This window comes from Cornus florida, unplaced genomic scaffold, assembly GCF_030987335.1.
Source record: "Cornus florida cultivar Cherokee Brave unplaced genomic scaffold, ASM3098733v1 CherokeeBrave_3.0.0_Hap2_Chr05, whole genome shotgun sequence".
NCBI lineage: Eukaryota > Viridiplantae > Streptophyta > Magnoliopsida > Cornales > Cornaceae > Cornus > Cornus florida.
The window spans coordinates 72,987,673-73,010,290 of NW_026775575.1; the positions used below are offsets into that span (position 1 = coordinate 72,987,673).

A 22,618-nucleotide genomic window follows, 5' to 3' on the forward strand; every position below is an offset into this window, starting at 1 on the left:
AATGATATTGGCAAAAATTGATTAATGTGCCCTTGAATAACTACTTTACTGACAAAAATTCACAGGAACTGTTAGAAACATGATTTAAGAGAAGATACCTTAAAACGAGAACCAATAGACGCAAATTTAGCAGATTTGGACGAAGATTTGGTTGTTTCTTCAGGAAGTGGAGGGAAAAGGCCTGCTACAAAAGAACATTTGGAAGCACTCAACAAATCTTGATGTTCAGGAACAACATAGTCTTTGTTTTTGTCTAGAAATTGCTCAGATTGATATAAAACCTGGCGAGGGAAAAAAAAAATTGTGCAGAATGAAGATGCTATATTGCAGCAGCAACTTTTTAGTCAAGAAAAAAATTCCAGAATCTACTCACTTCTCCAGCATAATGAGCAATGGTGAAATCGGTGCGAGATAACTTTGGCTTGATAAAGCGTTTGTGAGCTTTGAATGTCTGATAAAGCTTTGTTGAAAATGTTTCATGAGTTGACTTTGGAAACATGCTGGAAACAGAACAAATCCACCACATAAGCAGATGAGAAATCATGCATATAGAAAGTCGTACATGCACACATACAAAAAAGAGATGCATTTGTACATATTTAAATGCATGGATACACAAATAGTGAGGAAATATTATCTACCAGGCTTCATCAAGCAGAGCAATGATCCCTCCAGGTTTCTGCAACAGTAATACAAATAAAATTATTTGTAAAATTACTTTAGATTTTGATGAATTGATATCTGAGTAACAATGCACTAATTGTGGTATGCTAAATCTATTCAGAATACATAAATTCTTATGTAGCAACAACTATTATAAAGAAATGTATCGTAGCTTGCAAAACAAGACCAGATCAGGGAATCAATTTTGGAAACATATCGTCTCCTAAAATCATTTATCCATAACAATAAACCTACAACAGATACATAAATAACAGTACAATTCGGAGAGCTTGAATACGCAAAAGGATAAAAAGCCTAGAGAAAGGTATGTTTGGCAACATACTTTCCCCAAGTTTCACCCTATGCTTATCATCCCACTTCCTTTGCACGGCGGTACGTGTAGCCACTAATTCATTGCAAATGTATCAAATTTTAAAATCATGTATCAGGTACAAACATCCATTTATCCAGGAATAAGATTCAACTGCCTAATGATCAAATAGAGAACAGCTTTCCAGCGGGCCTTCCAAACCTTTGCAATATAATAAAATAAATCTTGTGGCAGCTATAACAACATATTCTCTGCTTTTAGAAAGTAAAATCCGATTCAATACAAACTTTCAGGCATCTTGTCTTAGTAATATATTTAGATATTTCTAGGTTAGATAACTCTTGGAAGTTATTCCTAGATTTTTTATTTTTTTTTTCCACTTTGAAGAAGAGAACTACAAATAAAATGTTTAAATGTTTCAAAACCAAATGCCTTGGTTAATTTTACACATCATTGTTCTTAAGTGCCAGTATATTTTGGGTTCATTGTTTCAGTTACAAGTATAAACAGAAAATACCACTAAATAACAATTTCAAGAAGGAAAACAATATAATTCTAAATGATACAACTTGTAAATAACAATTTCTGTTGTTCCCCCAGTTAAATGAACACTGGCTGTTGTTGCCTAGTGGTCTCTTCACTGTACTTGTATCTTGGGAACAGTAGGATAGGATAAAGTTCCTAAGCTCTTTCTCATTAGTAGCTAGTGTTATACTCTTAGAAAAATCACTTGCCTACAGAATGAGGATATCACAAGATTTTGGTTTTCTCCTGATAAACTGTATGCCCTTCATTTTAAGTCGTTAAAACATAGAAATCTCATGACGCTAAATGAAACTATACAGATATTGATATATGTAGATGTAAACTAAAAAACCATAGATACATACACAATAAACAGAAACACACAAAATCCGAAACCAAAAGGAAAAGAAATTTAAACAATACAACATGTAAATAATATTTTATGTTGTCCAACCAATTTCAATAACACTGACCTTTGTGGCCAAGTGATCTCCACACTACGTGCAAATTTTTGGAAGAATAGAAGGGGATGAAGTCCAACATAAGGTGTTTCACATTATTATCCAGTGATACCCTCTATATAAAGTTCCTTGCCTACAGACTAAGGCTAGAGTATAATTTTTAAGAATGAAATATAGCCACAGCCTACAGCAAAAGACGAATAAAGAAAATCATAAATGTCAGCAAGAGCTACTAGACTAAAAGGAGAAACCTTCTCAATAAGATCCAGGACATCTTGATTATCAACAAATTCTATGTAGCTCCAGTCTATCTCCTCCTTTGTGTACTCCTCTTGCTCCATCTTGAACACGTGCTGAATGACATCAAAATGCTTCAATTATAAGTTGATAAAACAATTTAAAACAATGTTGTCAAGCACGATAAACATCGTACCATACCTGGTTGAAATGTTGTTGCAGTTTCTCATTTGTGAAATTAATACAGAACTGCTCAAAACTGCAATGATGGATTTAGAAGTACTTAACTCACTATAACTAATCTGCCAAAAAAAATACTAATTTCACTATTTGATCCCATTTTTTTCAATTAATCAACCAATACCTATTAGTCTTAAAGCTTTCAAAACCATAGATGTCAAGGACCCCAATCAAAGATTTTGAGTTAGGATCTTGCCCTATTGAGAAGTTAATCTTATCCACCAACCTGTATACAATAAAATTCCTGACCTTAGCATCGAATCAGCACCTCAAATTACTTTGTACTATGCCCGAACAGAATAAACTATTCAGACATATAATCAAGAAAGTGAAAACAATGACCTGGATGTGCTTGTCTTACCAGTCAAACAAGCGGGAGTATATTGTCTTAGCCAAGCCATCCCTGCTAACTGTTGAACCAATAGGATCAAGACTTCTCTTGATAACTTCTTCTGGGGTGACCATGACACGCTTCATTAATGCATCTTCCAGTGCAAGAGGATCACACCTAAAAAAGCATTAAATCAATTTCAAATGTCGTCAACTACAAAGAGGATATATCAAGCCATGAAAAAATCAAGACTCTAAACCCACATGAGAAGTTCTGATGTCATTTGAAGATGGAATTTGGAGTTTTCATCCTTTATAACTGATGAGTCAATTTCTTCCCCCTTGGCAAATTCAACATTACCAAGATGAAGAATTGCAGCCACAACTCTGAAAATAGCATCCTGAAAGAGATAGACGAGGTTATTTGCAGTTTTCTACCGCATAAAGCTATACACATAGTTCAGTCCAAAGGTTATACCTGTTCTTTCGCACTTATTCCGACAACATCCATAGCCCTCCTAGTGGCAAGATAATCATGAGCATCACTTACACCAACAAGTTCATAGCAATTTGACTGATTGAGATAGTGAAATGATTTAGGATTTCCCAACTTATATTTCTCAATTTCCTGATAAGATTTGGAAACTGTTAAAATGAATGCTGTGGTTACAAATTCATGGAATCTTGAGCAAGGGCTATGCAATATGAAAGATTAAAATGGGTGAAAACCCTACCTCCGGAGGTGCTGCACAAAGAAGGTAAAAACAATGATAGTTGCGCTCAGGGTCAGAAATTTGGCAAACACGAGATCTCTCTAGAAGGTAAGTTCTAATGGCTGCTCCTGAAATTCTTCCATGCTTATCAAATTGAATCTCGACAAATTTACCAAAACGGCTGCACCAATAATAAAATATCTAAATGACCACCATTTAGAGCAAACGAAGTTCAAAATTTTCATTGTTTGAATGCATTTAAACAAGTAGATATAACATGACTTTAGCAGCAGTATACCTGGAATTGTTATTTCTAACAGTTTTTGCATTGCCAAATGCTTCAAGAACTGGATTCGACTGCATTTACATCAAGTAGGACAAAAGTCTCAGATGAGTTGAAGTTAGGTTAAAAAAAGAAAAAACCATTAAGGAGGCTTTAAATTACAGCTAAAAGATAGTGCATATTCATTCTAAGAAGTTGAAGTAAGTTTTCGAAAATCAGAGACACAAGCCGTGCAGCTTACTTCTGCATCATCTAGTTTGAGAATTTATAATGTCAAAATAAAGCCTTAAAAGGGTTTTAAGGAACCAACTACCATGAAAATGGCCCTCACTGTGGATCATCTTATTTTGAAGAATGCAGATAAAAGAAGAAAAAAAATGGGAGGAATTGTATGAGAGACAATGTTATAGACGACCTGTTGGAATGGTGTCCATTTCTTTAAAAAATAACATTTATCTAAGCCTAGTTTGGCTGGGAACTGCATTATATTGTTATATTCCTATAGCTATCATTTTATAGTTTCACCATCTAGTGTCCATCACACCACTTCGGCAATATAGCTATTAGCTCCTATATGCAATGTTAGTTTTATTAATGAATTTTTCTTCTCTATTTAAGAAATGGTAAGCATAATAATTTAAATGGAATGAAACAAGATGGGTAATTTCATTACTCTAATAACTGAAACTTAACTCTAGTGTATGATTCATATGACTAAGACATGTTCATGAGTTCATCACATTTCCACCTCTAACTTGAAGTATCACTAGTGTAGGACCGACACCCATAATATATTGTCTTCATTGCTGGAAGGAAATCCATATTTTGCCTTTATTTAATCGTCAAATACTGGACTTTCTAAGCAGTGTCCACATTCAAAGTAACAATATACATTAACCTTAGGAAGTAATCTTATAAAAAATTCGTATCCAACTTAGACACCAATGCCATGTGTCTGTCATAATTCTTAAATACACAGCTCATAAATTTATTGGGATCCAAGCCTCAAGCCCTTATATGACCCACTCCTTAAAACATAAGCCCCGCTGACCTTTTAAAACATTCAAAAGAATAGAACTAGGGTCAGAAAATGCATCTTACTTCTAGAACTTGTTGTTCAACCGTCCGTCCTTCAGTGACTTTACGGCCACCCAAATAGGCAAGGTATTGCATAAGCATTTTGGTGGTTTCAGTCTTACCAGCCCCGCTTTCACCACTTACCAGGATAGAATTGCTTTTCCCCTCATTGATCATTGCCCTGAGTCATTTCAAGAAATCAAAAACATTATTTGCATCATCCTTTTAGACAACCAGTGTAGAATGTAAATGTAATACACATCCACCTGTAAGAAACGTCAGCAATTGCAAAAACATGAGGACTCAGTTCTCCAAATGGTGCTCCCTTGTACTGTTCCATCATGTGAGCATCATACAGATGAGGCAATCTTTGGAATGGATTAATGGCGATAAGTATACTTCCGGTATAAGTCTGCCATAATGTCAAAGTAGGATACAATATTATGACAAGCCGCCCATAGCTGCAGTGATTCATTGCTTTGTCTCACAAGGGTGAACAGGAATTAATTGATGAAATAAATCTGAAGGGAAAATAATCTCACATAGATTTCATTGAGTTGATATCTAGTCACCAAATTCTGGAGAACTCCTGGCTCATGCAAATATGATAGCTTAGTCATGTCATCAACTCCACTAGCAGGAGCTTCCACATCCTTGGGGTAAAGTTTTGATAAATTTGCAACAACCTAGCCAAATTAAAAGTATGAGATATTTTAAACAGATGATTGAAGCCAAATAAAAAAATCAAACATACGTGATATTTTTTTTTTTTTTTTTGATAAGTATAAACAAACGTGATATTTAGTTTGCAAATTCCAAAGGTTAACCTCAAGTAGCACAGGTACTCATTATTTAACATGAAATCTTTGGAATCAGTCTTAAGTTTTACATTTTCCACTCAATGACAAGGCTAGGCACGTGAATCCTTACAAAGTGATGGTCAGGAGAAGTTGTTATGATCAAAGGATTCTGCATCTGAAGAGGTACTCTTTCTCCATTTGTCAACCGGGTAATCATATGAACTATTACATATAGAACTTTGCAAAAAGAAGAGACTAAGAGCAAGTTGGCATTGTGATTGGAAGGGCTAAAAGTGCTTTTAATTGTATTTGGTAACAAAAAAAGAAAAAAATTATAAAATAAACAATGTATTTATGGAAACATAATATTTATGAAAAGTTCTTTAAATTCTGTCGCCAAACACTATCTGATTTTCCAAAGGCAGCACATGTTTGACAGTTCTATTTTTATAAAAAAAAAAGTGCTTATTACAAGCTACAGCAACGCCAAGCATGCACTCTTAGTAGAAAACTGATTATATCGTACTGCGAAAAAATAAAAATAAAAATAAAAATCGAGAATGAAGTTGTGCAACTCTTTGGCAGAATTTAACCATTCATTTACAACAATAAGGATATGAAATCTTGCACAAAATTATTTGCAACTTCTCCAGTGAATAACGGGAATGGGAAACTCAAGAAGCAGAGAAGAACAAGACCAATAATAGGAACAAGCAGTGACTAAGTTACATGTGACAGCAAGACAATCAGTCCTCATGAAGATAATAAACCTTTTTAAAACAGAAGCTGTTCTTGTTGGAGTTCCGAAAAGAAATATATGAACTTCACACTTTACAAACTACATCAGATATATAACTAGCAAGAATTATGAATATAAAATAAGTGTTAGTTCATCAGTAAATTCCAAAACTGCAACATGGAATCAAACTATGGACTAGGAAAAAAATAACAATAAACCCAAAAAGTATCCAATTCTTTAAAAATCTTTGCAGTAGAAATAACTTAAACTAATTGACTTTTACTGAGAAAAGAGACTCTCATATTGTATCTGACTACTGGTGAATCCACTTGTTATATGACTAGCATTACCAGGAGTAGGTGTTCAGTACCCTGGGGGTACCCGAAAAATAGTACCCTCAGCCAATACTAATTCACTATTTCCTACCATCATGGAAAGGATGGGATTTTCATTGACCTAGGGTATCATATAACCGCTACCCCTGGGGAATTGAATATTTTACCCATTATCAGATAGGATAGGTGTCAGAATTTGTATCAGTATAATCTGAATCACTGATTGTTAAATTTCATATTCTAGGTGGAAGTATCATTTCTTTTTCCGGTAAATAGAGAAAGTATCATTTCCCAGTCACTAAACTATAATTATTGTCGAAGACTTAAAGAGGGTTTTAAAAACACTGAAGGGGGGCAACTTTAAAACTTTTGAGAAACTTAGATATCAAAGTAGAATAGAAAATTTGAGTGAGGGCAGCTGCCCCACTGAGCCTATTGTGGTCCCATGGCTGGTTTTGAGTAGTTACTTAAAAAACAGCCTTTGTTTATTATAACAGCTTGGGATGCTCATTCTTTTCATTCAGTTTCATATGCTGTAATTAAGGTCTGAAGCTTTTAAAATAGTCGTGCGAATTTTTTAGTAGTATCAAGGGCCAGGACTAAAAGTTATAGGAGAAACCAAGAGTGAGATCGTAGGTTTTCTATAACCTTAATATAATTACATCCAATAGAGTATTTTTTTAATCATCTACCTTAATGAATTTAGCATAATTAGATTGTGAAGTCATTATTGGGTCTCTCAAACCCTCGAAAGTCACTCTATGGAGTTCCAGTTTTTGATCTTAAGACTTCCTGGTTCTTTTGGTGATAACCAAAAAAAAAAAGGTGTAGGCTTACACCTATTGTAACAAACAGACAGCAGGCTTAAGTCTCTTTTCAATATTCCTTTTACCAGTCTAAACTTGAAGGAAGTTCCCAAAACAAGGATGACAAAATCAAAATTCAAACTTTTGATCAAATTCCAAGGCATATTTTAGAACTATGGCACTATTTCTCTACAAATGGATCAATGTACAAGATACAAAAATAAACATCCGCTTGCTCTTTCCACTGGATTACAAGGCAATAAGAATTGTATTGATATTCTTGTGAAGATGAGGAATTTAAGAATCAAAAGTGCATGTATGGTATATATTTGTTTGCTCCATCAAAATCACATGTTGTACAATTGGGTTATTATATTTTTGACTAAAAAATATCATTAAAAAAGGAACGGACATAAACCATATAGAACCATACAAAACACCCATCCAATATATTCTGAAACCCAAAGTTCGCAAAAAAATAACCAGAAAAACGATCATGAAGTCGGATAAATTTAAAAATCAATTCACTTAAAATGAATGTTATTTCACAGAGTCTGAACTCGAATTACCGTCTTTCCATCACTAGCATGGATCTCGACTTCCTCGCCATTAATTTTTGACACTTGTCCATCAATCCAAGAAACATCTGGGTCTTCAACCCAAACATGAGAACCTACAATGATATTCACTGCAGCGCCCTGCATTTATAATTTAATATAAGTTCAGTTTAATATAACATCAGATTAAAAGCTTAAACTGGTGAGGATAAATATATATATTAGTGATAGAAAAAATCTGATCCGTTTTATCCAAAATCCCTTTTCAGAATACATCAATATCAATATATACACACACACACATATGTGTGTATCTCATTGCTACATTTTCAAGATTTTAGTTCATCAAGCTGGTCTGCCTACCACGAGCCTTTTTAAGCTTGGGCCATTAAAAGAAAAGACACTAAGCGCAAACCAATAGACTTATCCATAGTGCATCAACGTCTCTGAAAACACCGACATATTGTCATTATAATCCATTTATCTGCTTGGTCAAGAAACGCAAAAAAAAAAAAAAAAAAAATTGAGATGTCTAACATTTCACTTTGTTTGATTTTTTTTCTTCTTTCCTTTCTATTTTTGTTAACTATCCTATATAGATTATTTCTTCTTGCTTTCAGAGCCTAAAAGAATTCTTATTTTGTTAATGTTAATGCGGTCGTACTAAATTTGTGGATAAGCATTTAAGTATTTTTAAATCTTATATATGTTATTTAGCATTCAATATCAGAGACTTAGCAAGCATCAATGCAATTGCCTTCTACTTTAGATAGAAGTTTTCTCAAGTATATATGCTTCCTTCATTAGACAATTACTGTACATTTACAATCAACATTATAAAAGTTGTTAATATTTTCATTATAAACAGTCACGTTAATAATTAGTTATCAGGTATTATGTGACAGCAAATTTGTAAAGCATTTTGTTATTTAATCTTATCATCAATATTATTCTGCAAATTCAACTGGAACGACCCAAGAACAATATTTGAATCCACAAAACACTGAGAAAGCAAAGCTTCTAATACATTATAATTTATAATTGGGCATCTCTAAAGTTTCAGTGGAAGTTGCAAATATATCCCCAAACCTCCAATGAATCTGCGTTCTTCTTATCTCAACAACAACGACGACTGTGTACAATTAAAATATACTCTTGAGAACTGAATTATTTCCAACCCATCAAATTTTTTTTATGCGCAGGCACAAGACAAATTATTTCATCTTCTGTACTGATTTAATATGTATCTTCTGGTGATTCTTGGCTCCAATTTCAGTTAGAAAATGGTTAATTCCCTCTTTTAGATTTCTTAGTGGTGATATCATCAAAACTGTACACCTAGTATTCAAAGGACAAATTTTTTCTACTAGACAAAGAAACTCATTCTCTGCAACCATCACAATCATCTACTAGACAAAGGATTTATGTAGCAGTTGCTATAAGGATTTATGTAGCAGTTGCTATAAGTTTCTCACACTGCCACGGGTAGTTACTAGTTAGTCAATGTAGAGATTCTCAATTTACCATTGTTGTGCAAACAATAATACACTATGAAGAATGGAGCGCGACGTCTTGTTTCCGATTGCACATATTGACTTTATACCAACACTAACCACTCCACAAATCCATCCCAACATAAAAACATCTTCACTTTATATAAGTTTCAAAAAGTTCATATACTTGATGCATCTCACTCACGAGTGCATTTTATATCTCAAACTCTGATTTTACCTCCTCTCTTAATTTCTTTTGTAATGTATGTACTATCTAGGTAGCTAGGAACCAACCCCAAATAGTTAAACAAAGGCTTTACAGCTGAGTTATGTATACTATCTACCAAGATTGAATGTGGTTCGTGTCTTCTTTCATAATCTATGATGTTTTTTTTTCACAAAGTTCTACTTAAATTAACGATATTTAAACTAAACCCTGAAATTTCTATGCATCAGATAACAGGAAAAAAGATGAAATGCCCATCTACAAAATTTTCAATTCATATATAATAGTGAAAAATTTCAGATCAAGAAAGCAATGTAAAGTCATGTTCGAACCCACATACCATTTCGATTACACAATAAAAACCCCAACTACATCGAATTTCTTCTTCTTTGGCTGAGCTTTCGAATCAAGAACCACATTTGTCCAAACCTTAAAGCCAAAATTTGGCGCATTCACGTGAAGGTTACCGAGATTGTAAAAGAATGATGGAGAACTGAATTTCTTTGGCAAGGTCGTGGAACGGGCGTTGAATGCCGGAAAATTGGTGATTCGCCGGAAATTAAACGGACGATTGGATTGATGCGCAACAAATCTGAATTGAAGCGGTCGTTGATCGCAGCCGTTGTGAGTTTTGTGTGCCTGTTGGTGTCGTTTGGTCTCTGGAGGTGACATTCTTGGAAAACCCTACAAGTTCGGAGCCGTTGAGCTGTCACAGAACTTCGCCGCTTTGTCAGAGATTCTTGTGGCTCTCTTTTCTCCCCTTCCCCTCCCTCTCTCTCTCTCTCCCTCCCTCCCGCGAAGACGTTTTTGGCGGGGGATTGTTAACACCGAATATTGGTTCTTTATGCCTAGTTTTGTTTTATGAAAAGTGAAGGAAACAATTCAAACTAAAGAAGGGAAACTACCATTAGCAGCCCTAAATAATAAAATTATCTATTTTTTTAATTAAATTGATTTAAACAAAATAATTAGAAATACATTAGAAAATATTATTAAAGAAATACATTATTAGTTCTTATTCTAAAATACTAAATATTTTTTAAAAAATTATATAATACAAAAATATTTTCTTAAAATTATATAATTTCAAAATATCAAAATAGTTAAGTCAGAATGAGTCTGAAGTAACAAATACTAATTAGATAGTTGATAATTATAATTTTAAAAAATAATTAGTGCATTCTTTTTATGACATTTGATTTGAAGAACTCCTTTGCAGCAACTCATTGCATTCTCTCTCTTTGGCATGGATGCAACAGCCTGAAAACGTTTCAGAAAATCCATGCTCATGTCATTTGCTTACAAATACCAAAACCATCCCTCGATTTCAAACTCACTCACTCGACGGTTGTTTCTCTCCCAGCTTCCTTATCCTTTGCCCAACTAATCTTCCACCAAGCTTGGAATTGTATGATCACACGCCTTTCTCAAAGCCTAAATCCTCACGAAGCATTCTATATTAGAATCATATGGTCTATTCTTCCCATTCTCGCCCAAACAGTGTCACTTTTTGGTTAATGTTGGAATATGTGAATGAAACTTGTCTTCAATATATCTATGCATGTGACGTTATACTGCAACGTGAATATTAACTGTGTAAGGTCCCTCACACGCAATGACATGAACAATAATAAACTACACAGTTAACTTATCAAGAAAACTTCGATTGTCCTTGAGACAAAAACTGTGAATGTAATCAACATTCACTCATATTGTTAAGGGATGTACTGCACTTAAAAGGTGCGATAAAAAGATCATGAGAGGAAAAAATGTAACCCAAACTTATGTCTGAACCATTGCAACCCAAAATGAATAAGCGTGGATGCCAATAAAGGGACACATCTAATAACTAAAAGGCACCATTTACTCTATAAATACCCACTTTTGGCTACCATTTTAATTCGTTCATTTTTCATTCTTCTCACATTCTTTCAACACGAACCGAACCCAAATGGGTGTAGGTTCAATCCATAGGTCAAGTGGTCAAAGCCACTTAGACCCAAGAACAATACGAATGGGCCATATTAAAATTGGTCCGAGCCATTTGGTTCAGATTGCACTCAATTCTTTATTTATATAGTATAGATGCATTTTTGAGTCAGAGAGAGTATTACACAGAGGAGGTTCACCATATCAATGAGTTTGAAGTACTGCTACTGGTGGATATAGACCATTGTATCCTGAAAGACAAGTGTCATGGAGTCTGTCAACACCATGCGGCGCGTAAATTGTTTTAAGGACATACTATCAAATACTAGCCTCGGTCCAAGTTATTTATTTTAATAATATTAATTTTGTTGCATTATTCTACATGTTTAATTAAATACCAAATTGCATGTTTAATTAAATATTGAATTGCATATTTAAATAATTATTTTTTACAATATTATTAATTATTAATTATATGTGTTCGACTCCTAAAAACCACTTGGAAAGGAAGGTGAATGTCGGGCGTGCCAGGAACTGCTGTCGTTCCAAAGTGGATATCCGAACAACTATCCAGTAGGAGATTGTAGGGATCAGGCGATTGTACGAATGACTTGAATTACCACCTTCAGAGATTCTTTTTGCCTTGAAAAATGACTTTTGGACTATTCTATGACTAGTGGAAAGGAAAGCAGTATTGAAAGTGCAGAACTTTAAAGTAAAGTGCTGGAAAGTAGGAATAATAAGTGCAGGACTTGAATTAAACATATTGAAAGTGCATTACATGAATGTAAAGAAATTCATGTAATTCCAGTCATAAGTGCAGGACTTTTGGACTCTTCTTTGCTTAGTTAACTTAGGTCTTGCCATAATAGGAAACCTCCAATTACTTAGGGATACACGATTTTTACCCATAAACCTTTCATAACAACAATTCTCTAAAAGCATTGATATACTATGGTAAGTTCCATAGAACTCGCCATGTGTTGAGAGCTAATTGGTTGAATTTGTCTTGAATAATTGTATGAGGTTGCATGTATGGTAGTCTTTCCATGAAATAATCCCTTTTCCAAATAAGAATATGTGAACCCTTACTTTAAAGATGGCAAGTTCTAATAGGACTCGCCTCTTTCCTTTAAAAATAGAAAACCCCACATAGTAAGATTGTACTGACCCACTTGTCTAATTACTACGTAATATTACATAGCTTCTAATAATAATTCATAAGAGTTGCGATCCAGCGTGGTCAGTTCCATTGGAACTTACCACATGTCGCCTTTCCATTGGGTCAAAAATAATTGAGTAAACATATGCCCCCCAAATTCCATGCCTTGTGGAACAACTTGATAATAGGGCATGGGATTTGAATTCCGCCATCATGAAGAAGAAGAAAAAGAAATTGAAGAAGAAGAACTGGAAGTACTGGGGAAAAAAAAAAAAAAAAAGAAAAAGAAAAAAGATGTTTTGTATAAAGCAAAGGGATAAGAAAAAGTTGCTGAAGTATTTTCAATATGGCTGGACTTAACTTGGAATTGCTAACATGGAAATGCATGTATATACAGGCAACATGAGTAATTTCTAGTATGAATAGAACATGGACCATGTAATGTAGCCTCTTCTCAATGAAATGCTCCATACTTAGGAAATCAGCTGATCTTGGAAATTCAGCTAGGTCTGCTTCATAACTTTAGCCAATGTACTTTTCCAAGTACTTAGTTTTTCCTTCTTGGAATGGCCGAAGTATGGCCATTACCCTTCCTTTTCAACTTTCCAGTCTACTTGGAAAGGAAGATACCAGCCATGTTATGTGGCTGGTTAAATGATTATGGATTTCCAGTTTTCATAGATGGAAGGGTGATACTCTTTCAAGTATACCCTATTCACCGGATGCTTGTGGGATCCTCCATCTATGTCCATTAATCTATAAGCTCCTTTTTCCAAGGACTCGTTCAACCAAATAAGGACCCTTCCAATTAGGGGTCCACTTTCCATATTCCTTGTCTTTGACTCCTGGTGAAAATCTGACTTGCTATACCAGGTTTCCTTCAACAAATGTCTTTGCCTTAACCTTTTTTGTTGTATGCCCGCATGACTTTCTTCTATTGAGAGCAATAATATGGTTTAAGGCATTAAAACGAACTTCATCAAGGTTTTTCAATTCTACCAACATGGCATGGTCGTAATCTACTGGAGTGAGCTTGTTTTGGACCCTTGCAGACCTTATGGTCATTTCCATTGGAAGAACGGCATCATGTTCGTATGTAAGAATATATGGTGTGACGCCAGTACTTGATCTTTTTGAATTTATGCAAGCCCAAAGAGCCTTAGAAAGTAGGTGATGCCATTCGTTTGGATGATTCTTAATCATCTTTTCAAGAATGTTGAGAATTACCTGGTTGGAAGCTTCAGCCTGTCCATTTGATTAGGCAAAATATGGAGTGGAACTGATCACTTGGACGCCACACTCAGCAAAATAATCAAGAACTTTGTTTCCAACAAAGGAAAGTCCTTTGTTAGTGGTGATAGTCTCTGGAATTCCAAACCTATGAATAATGTGCTTCTTGATAAAATCAATCACTGTTAGCTGCTCACAGGTCTTTATGGAATAGCCTCCACCTATTTTGTAAAGTAATTTATTGCTACCACAATATGAGTATGGCCATCTGCAGATGGTGGTGTTAAATTTCCAATAAAGTTCAAAGCCCACCCTCTGAATGGCCATATTTTTACTACCGGCTGCATGTTGATAGCTGGAACTCTTTGGACCGGGCCATGTTCCTAACATGCAATACAAGTCTTTGCAAACTCTATGCAATATTTCAATATGTCTTTTCAATAATAACTGTACCTTCTCAAAAGCCACCTCATTTTGATTCCAGCTTGATGTGCTCCGCATATTCCAAGGTGTGATTATGCCGTCACTCTCATTGACTCATTCCTGCCAAGACATCTTAACAAAAGTCTATCTTCTTTACTCTTTCTGTAGAGATCTACATCAGTCAAAATATAATAAGGTGCCAAAAACTAAATTCTTTTGTCCACATTAGCACTAGGCTCCTGCAAGAAATGGATAATTGGTGTTCTCCAATCTTCCAAGTTTAATCCATCTATATCAACATTGAAAATCTCCCATGTCTTTTTAGCAGGTTTGATTCTTTCTGGTTCGTCAGCTTGGAAATGACTTGTCATCTCATGCCGTGACTCTATAGAAGGGAGAGTCCTTCTTCTGATCGTGATCAAGGTCTCTTCTACACCCAGTGGAACTTTCATTCGAGAGGCTAGTTGTGCTAGATCATCAGCCTCCATATTCAAATGTCTTGGCCAATATTTAAGTTGGAAATTATCAAATTGGCAAAGTAATTCCAAGGCTAAATAGTGGAAAGTCCTTAAATGCCAATTGAGACATCTATACTTTTCATAAAGTTGGCTAAGTATCAAGTTGGAATCTCCAATAATCTAGACCTTATCCACCTTTAGCTCTAGCATGATTTCCATCCCAATGATCAGTGCCTCATACTCAGCTTGGTTATTTGTACACTTGAAATCCAAGAAGAAAGAAAATGTGGTTTTTCTTCTATTTGGTGAAATAATGACTATTCCAACTCCTCCTCCATCATGAGTGCTTGATCCATCAAACATGAGAGTCCAAGGTGTATAGTCAAGGTAGAGATTATCCACCTCGTCACATACTTCTGAATCAATCTTAGTGGAAGGATGATCTGCTATAAATTCTACCACTGCCTTTCCTTTGACTGCCTTTTATGGAATATATTTGAAAGAAACTCCATTAAGGCCAATGACCATTTTCCAATACGTCAAATGATCAAAGGCCTCGAAAGTATATACTTAATCAAATTTGTTTGAGAAATGATATAAACGGCCACTGGCAACATGTAGGTTCTCAACTTCATGGCCGTATAATATAAGGAAAGACACAATTTTTTAATGGAAGTATACCTATATTCCACTGGAGTGAGCACCCTACTTAAATAATAGATAGCTTGCACATTTCCTCATTCATTGTTCTGGGCTAGAAGGGTTCCAATTGATTCATCAGCGGCCGATAAGTATAATCTTAAAGGCTGCTTCTTGATTGGAGGCATCATCACTAGAGGGTTGGCCAGGTAGCTTTTCAAACCTTCAAAGGCTTGCTGGTGCTGTTCTATCCACTTGAATTCCTCAGCACCTTTCAATTTCAGCAATGGGGAGAAAGCAGGAGTCTTTCTATCATGGTTGGTAATGAACCTCCTTAAATATCCAACCTGGCGAAGAAACCTTTGTAGTTCTTTCTTAGTGGCCAGTGGCTTTGCTTCAATAATTGCCTTTACTTTATTTTGGTCTACCTTAATACCTCTTTGGTGGACCAGGAAACCCAGGAAGTTTCCAGCTGAAACTCCAAAAGCACACTTCAAAGGATTCATCTTCAACTTGTGTTACCTCATTCTTTCAAAAGCCATCTTCAAATTCTAGAGATGTTGAACCTTGACCGAGGACTTGATGACTACATCATCAATGCATACTTCCAGAAAATGGCCAATCATGTCATGAAAAATGGCATTCATGGCCCTTTGATATGTTGGTCCAGTATTCTTTAGCCCAAATGGCATGACAGTCCATTCAAAGGTTCCAATGGACAAAACCATCTTAGCAATGTCCTCTTCTGCAATATAAATCTAGTTATACCCGGAATATCCATCCATGAATGAAAGAATTTCATTCTTGGCAGCAGAATCTACTAACTAGTCAGCAACAGGCATGGGGTATTCATCTTTTGGAATTGCATGATTTATATTCCGGAAATCCTCACATACCTTTAACTTGTCATTCTTCTTAATAACTGGAACTATGTTGTAAATCCAGTCAACATACCTGGCGGTTCTTATAAAACCAGCCTTGTATAGCCTTTCTATCTCTTCTTTGACCTTTAGAACAACTTCTTGGGACATCTTTCTTAGAGGCTGCTTGAAAGGCTTGAAACCTTCCTTGATTGGCAATTTATGCTCTACCAACTCTCTGGAACGTCCTGGCATTTCCTCATATGTCCATGCAAAACAATCTTTGTATTCTTTAGGTAAGGAAATCAATTTTTCTCTAAAGGTTGGCTCCAAAAGCTTACTTATGTAGGTAGGCCGAGGATCTTGCTCTATTCCAAGATTAACTTCCAAAAGTGGATCTTGTACTTCGGCCTTGAGATCATCCAAATTCATTGGCGCTGCCTTCAAGTCTGTTAGTTGGATAGCATCCAATTTATCTTCCGTATCTTCCATAATCTCCAAAACATTGGTAGCAAATGAGGTACTGGCAGCTGCAGTCCTTTCAAGCCGTAGTTCGGCCAGATATGCTTTCAACCTGGCAAGTCAACAATTAACCGCCTGGCCAAGTATTATATCTTTTTTAGGTTTCTCTTCCATAAAAACTTTTGTTTGAAATGTAGTGTTGAACACCAGCCTTGGGTAGAATTGTTGGCCTTGGTGTTTCTTGGAAAAACTCCCTTACATCCTCTTTTGTGAGAATTCTCCTCATGGTGGCTTTCCTTGGACGGCCCTTACTATCATTTCCAATAAATCTGAATGGAACGAATTCTTCACTATATAGCTCAGCATCTGCATGGTAAACTCTCGCCACAAATGGCCGGTTATCAGCCTTCACCACTTTTACCTCATCTCCATCCCAAAATATCAGCATTTGATGGAAGTGAAGATGGAATGCAAAAGTTTGGGTGAATCCATTCGCGGCCTAAAAGCAAGTTATAGGCCGTTGTAGACTCAATAACAAAGAAGGTTATGATGGAAGTTCTATCTCCCACCGTTAATTCCAACGGTAGAATGCCTTGTGTCTTCACTATTCCTCCCGTGAACCCATGATCGGTTGATCGACTATACATCAACCTTCGCAATAGCATGAATCATTGTAAAATAGGGCTATTGGTCGGGTAAGTCGAACCACTGGGACTACGCTAGTCTATGGAAACCTAAGAGTCTAGATTACTTTTAGAATGATGAGGGGGTATATAGAGTTTTGTTGGTTTGTCACTTAGTCACTAGAATTGAAATGTGCTTAAAGAAATAAATGCAAGGAATTTAAGAGGAAGAAGTCTAGAAAAGGAGGTCTAGGGAAGTGAATTCACCACCAATCCTATAAACATACTAAATTTCTATTAACTTGGGAAACAATTTCACTACATGGCAATGATATGTAGTAATACTAGATTGCTACATTATCCTCAAGAAAATCATAGTATCAAGATTTAAGTATAATCCCTCAAAGAGCCACGTGCTAGAACTACCTAGATTAGGGTGTAACCATAACATGCTCACTAAGCTAGGGACCATCAAACCCCTCAATCACTATGGTAATAGCACATGAAGTCAAGATACAAGATTAATCCATCAAAAGGAAGTCTTAAGCTATGGATTAACAAATTTCTCATACAACATGCCTTTAAACCTATTTCACAATTTCATTTCCATTCTCACTATGAAGATGTAAGTTATATAATCATGAGAGGATAAAATCTAAGACAAGATAATGAACTCAACATGATCATTTATAGGCATTGAAATCCATTACAACAAGTGTAAGTGCTCTAAATCATGAAACTACCATGTACATGAATCATTCCCCAAATTAGATGAAATTAAAGCATGCTTACAAGAGAGAGCTTCATCACCTCCCTAGATGGAGGTTTAGTTATCCATGGATACAAAAATGGAAGAAGGAAGCTTGGAAGAATAAGCCATTTTTGAGCTCCCTTCCTTTGGCTTCAAGAACCCCCTCTTCCTTGTTCTCTTTTCTCCTCTCTCTCTTGTCAAAAAAATGAAGCCTTATGATATGTGTGGCCTCCCTCCCTTTATTAGATATCTTATCCACTCCAAGAGGCTACCAACCAACATCTCCAACCACTTCATTAAAGAGGAAAACAAAATGAAGAAACCAAGGTGCAAGTGGGCTGAAATGAGCCATTTCCGAAGGGCATTCTGCCCAAAATTCGAGCACTCGAAGCAAGGCCTCGAGCACTCGAATTTAGTGTAAAAAGCTCCATGCTTCACTTGCTCTGCCCAGACCTACTTTGGTAAAACAGCCATAACTTTGCGTTCCGAACTCCGAATGATGAACCGTTTGAAGATTTGGAGCGATAATTCAGAGATTTAAATACTTCATGTTTTGGTGAAGATCCAATTCTCAAGGATGATTGGTCGAAAATGAAGATCAAGGCAGAATTTCATTGCTGCCAGGCAGTTCTGCGCACCTCTGGTAACAAGGCCATAACTCTCTGCTCTGAACTCCGAATGATGAACCATTTGAAGATTTGGAAAGATGATTCAGAGCTCTAAATATTTCATGTTATGATGGAAGTCCAGTTCTCAAGTTTTCAAGGTCAAAATGGCGAGCAAAGTTCAGGATCTACTGCTGCCAGAAATTCAGCCTTGTGCCTTTTGATGGCCAAAACTCCACAAAGCATCCTTCTTGCTTCTTTTTGGCCAATGGACCTGAAAATGTGCAAAAACATACAATTGGAGATAATCTATATAAAATACACAAATAAAGAACTTAACTAATGCAATTTAGGGCGCTTGAATATACAATATTCGGCGCTTATCAACCCACTAATAAATACATCAGTTGTAATGATGTCTTCAGGCGACTTTTCAAGCATGCGCATAATATTGACTGGAATAACATTCAATACTGAACCATTATCCACCAGAACTCTTGCCAGGGGCCTCCCTTCCACCAATACCTTAATATATAAAGGTTTGAGCTACTGAGTCATACCATATGGTGGCTTTTCCAACACAATTTTCTTTATTTTCTTGGGGTTATTTTCTTCAATCACAACTCCCTTTAATTTCTGGAGATGCTCAGCTTCTTCTTCGAAAATTTCTTCTATATGGATACCATTATTCGGTTCCATTATGATTGGCCCGGAACTAGACTGTCCAGAGCTTTCCATGGGAGGACTTGTATCTACTACATCTCCTTCCATTGAATTTGGCTGATTTGGCTGTGGCTCAAAAAATAAGGGAAGAACCACTGCCATATTGCAAGTAAATTCACCTGGAACGCTCCCAAAATAGATTTTCTTGCTGCTGCTGGAACTGTAGGAGATTTCCAAGTCTGTTCTATCTTTGGTAGGTGGGCCGTCTGTAATCAAGGAATTTCCAAATTCTGAAACCAAATCCAATAAATCATTAGGATCTCTAACTCCTCATTTAATTGGAAATTATGATAAGTCTGATGGTTTAGCCATCTTTTTTGGCTAGTTAGACCAGCCATGGTCTTTCTTTCATAATTTCCTTCTATCAGCCTTCTTCCTTTGCCGCCTTTGGCTTTTTGTGCGGGTCATATATGAATCATCATGAATAGGGAACTTGGGATGATCAAGCCTCTTCCACCTATCACTTTGCATGATAGGAGGCTTAACCATTCTTGGTTTGAGACATTCATTCCCCTTTCTGACCCATACTTCCGAGGCCAATTTTGTCCTAGAATGCCTATCACCTTTAGAATCTCTGTCTTGCCATCTGCTACTTTTATACTTTCTGCTAGGACGAAAACTTGCCTCATAAGGGACCCTATTCTTTTCCACGCTTCTTGAAAGGAATTCTGGTTTCATTGTTATTGCCCTTCTTTCTGTATAGACCCGGCTTTCCTTATCTGGAATGGTCACAATAATTGAGTTTTCCACCTTTTAGAAGGTTAGCCGGTTATGGACCTTCCGTTTCTGACATCGGTCACCATTGGAAAGGCTCTCTTTCTGTTTTTCTTTTGGAAATTCTCTAGGACAATTTTCATTCTGAATTTTACACTTGGGGTAACAACCCTACTGGATTAAGGCTATCTGAGCCTCACGGAGTTGCTTTTCCAACTCGGCCGCTGTTTTCTCCATAAATGTTGCAGACTCTGGAATTTCCAGTTTTCCAATGAACCCTGAATCTGCCAAGTCCGCCTTTTTCTTAGGGTGTTTTGAGGCAAGGGAAGTAACATTTGTGGCAACGACCTTGGGGAAAGGACTTCCATCAACACCGATGACTTCTGTTTTTTTTGGAAACTTCAACCTGCTATCTTCAATTGCCTTCTGCACAATGTTGTGGAAAATAACACAATTGTTAGTGGAATGCCTCCACGAATTGTGAAACTTGCAATAATCTTTCTCGGCTATTTTAGAGGCCGTTGGCATCTTATAACCTGCTGTGAAGATCAGTTGCTTGTCAGCCATGAGCAAATCAAAAATTTGCTCAGCTTTAGAGATGTCAAAAGAGTAACTTCTGGAAGGGTCTGTCCCATTCCACTTGGAACTAAAGGCGGCCTGCAAGTTAGCCGTGGCTGATTTTGGTTTTGCCAAAGCCTCACAAGTATTGTCCTTTTTTATGTTGAGCTCAGCTACATTTACTTCCAACTCCCCATCAGTTTCAGTGCTGTACACTTCATAATTAGGATCACGATAGTAGGTGCCCTTAAAGGAGCTCTTTCGGTCTTACTCCTTGGTCGGTTGAGTCGATTACAATTATAAATCAACATTCGTAATAGCACGAATCATTGTAAAATAGGGCTATTGGTCGGGTAAGTCGAACCACTGGGACTGCACTAATCTATGGCAACCTAAGTGTCTAGAGTCTTTTTAGAATGATAGGGGTGTTCATAGAGGATTTGTTGGTTGTCACTTAAGCTATGAAATTAAGGTGCATAAATTAAAAGTTTGTAAGAGTTTAAGGGAGATGAAATACAAGTAAAGAGGACTAGGGAAGTGAATCCGGCTCCATCCCCATACACATGCTAGGTTAGAGCTAAATTGGGGGAAAAACAATAAATACTATGGTCATGATACATAGCAACACTTGGTTGCTATAATATCCTCAAGAAGTTCATTAAATCTGAAGCAAGCATGATCCATCAAAGGTTAACATGTTTAGACTACCTAACTAAGGTGTAGCTTAACCACATTTACTTGAATGAAAGACTATCAAGCCCTAGAAAAAATGGTGAAGCACATGAAGGTAAGAAATAAGCATAAATCATCAAAGGTTTCACCTAAGCAATGATCTATCAAAGTCCTTATTAACATGCCATTAAACCATTTCATGATCTCACTACCATTGTCACCATGAGAGTGCAAACAACATGATTAAAAGAATAAACCATCAAAGATAGATAATTGACTCAACATTAATCATTTAATTACATGAAGATCCATTACAAAAGGCAAAATGCTCTAGACCATGAAAAGACCAAAGAATATACATTGTAATCCCCAAAATATAGCCTAAATTAGAATATGCTTACAAGGGAGGGGCCTCATCACCTCCCTAGATGGAGGATTAGTTATCCATGGAAGCTTTAGAAGAAGGAAAAAGCTTGGTTGCAACCTCCATTTTCGAGCTCCCTTCCTTTGGCTTCAAGAACTCTATCTTTTTCTCCTCTTTCTCTCTCCAAAAATCTTGCAAAGATGAGATATGATGTTATGTGTGGTCTTTATCCTTTTGTAGACATTCCTCTTCACCAAACAAAGCTCAAAACCCCACCAAAAGACATCTCCAACCAACCCATAAAGATGGAAATCAGAGATGAGGGAAACAAGGTGCAAGTGGGCTGAAGTGATGGTTCCCGGAGAGTAGTCTGCCCATAGTTCGAGCGCTCGAACTAAGCACTTCGAGCGCTCGAAGTTAGACCAGTATACTCCTTCCTCTTGACCTGCTTTGCACTACTTTGGTAGAACAGCCATAACTTTCTGCTCCAAACTCCAACTGACAAACCGTCTGAAGATTTGGAAAGTTAATTCAAAGCTCTAAATATGTCATGTTTTAATAGAAGTCCAATTCTCGAGTTTGATCAATCAAAAATGGCGAACAAAGTCAGATTCCACTGCTGCCGGAAC

General features: G+C 36.3%; 1 protein-coding gene across 1 annotated transcript in view; it reads right to left on the reverse strand.

The window, feature by feature from the left end:
- Positions 1-10,602, reverse strand: part of LOC132306832 (myosin-9-like) — a 55,871-nt gene extending 45,269 nt beyond the window's left edge. The window contains exons 1-16 of the mRNA XM_059804400.1: positions 10,157-10,602; positions 8,110-8,238; positions 5,403-5,546; positions 5,127-5,272; positions 4,885-5,041; positions 3,799-3,857; positions 3,522-3,681; positions 3,266-3,415; positions 3,052-3,188; positions 2,819-2,965; positions 2,582-2,683; positions 2,419-2,476; positions 2,232-2,333; positions 642-679; positions 374-500; positions 99-281 (exon numbers count right to left, since the gene is read on the reverse strand). Coding sequence (XP_059660383.1) covers positions 99-281; positions 374-500; positions 642-679; positions 2,232-2,333; positions 2,419-2,476; positions 2,582-2,683; positions 2,819-2,965; positions 3,052-3,188; positions 3,266-3,415; positions 3,522-3,681; positions 3,799-3,857; positions 4,885-5,041; positions 5,127-5,272; positions 5,403-5,546; positions 8,110-8,238; positions 10,157-10,159 — 1,842 coding nt within the window. The 5' untranslated portion in view covers positions 10,160-10,602. The remainder of the gene's footprint in view (positions 1-98; positions 282-373; positions 501-641; positions 680-2,231; positions 2,334-2,418; positions 2,477-2,581; positions 2,684-2,818; positions 2,966-3,051; positions 3,189-3,265; positions 3,416-3,521; positions 3,682-3,798; positions 3,858-4,884; positions 5,042-5,126; positions 5,273-5,402; positions 5,547-8,109; positions 8,239-10,156) is intronic.
- Positions 10,603-22,618: the final 12,016 nt, after the last annotated feature.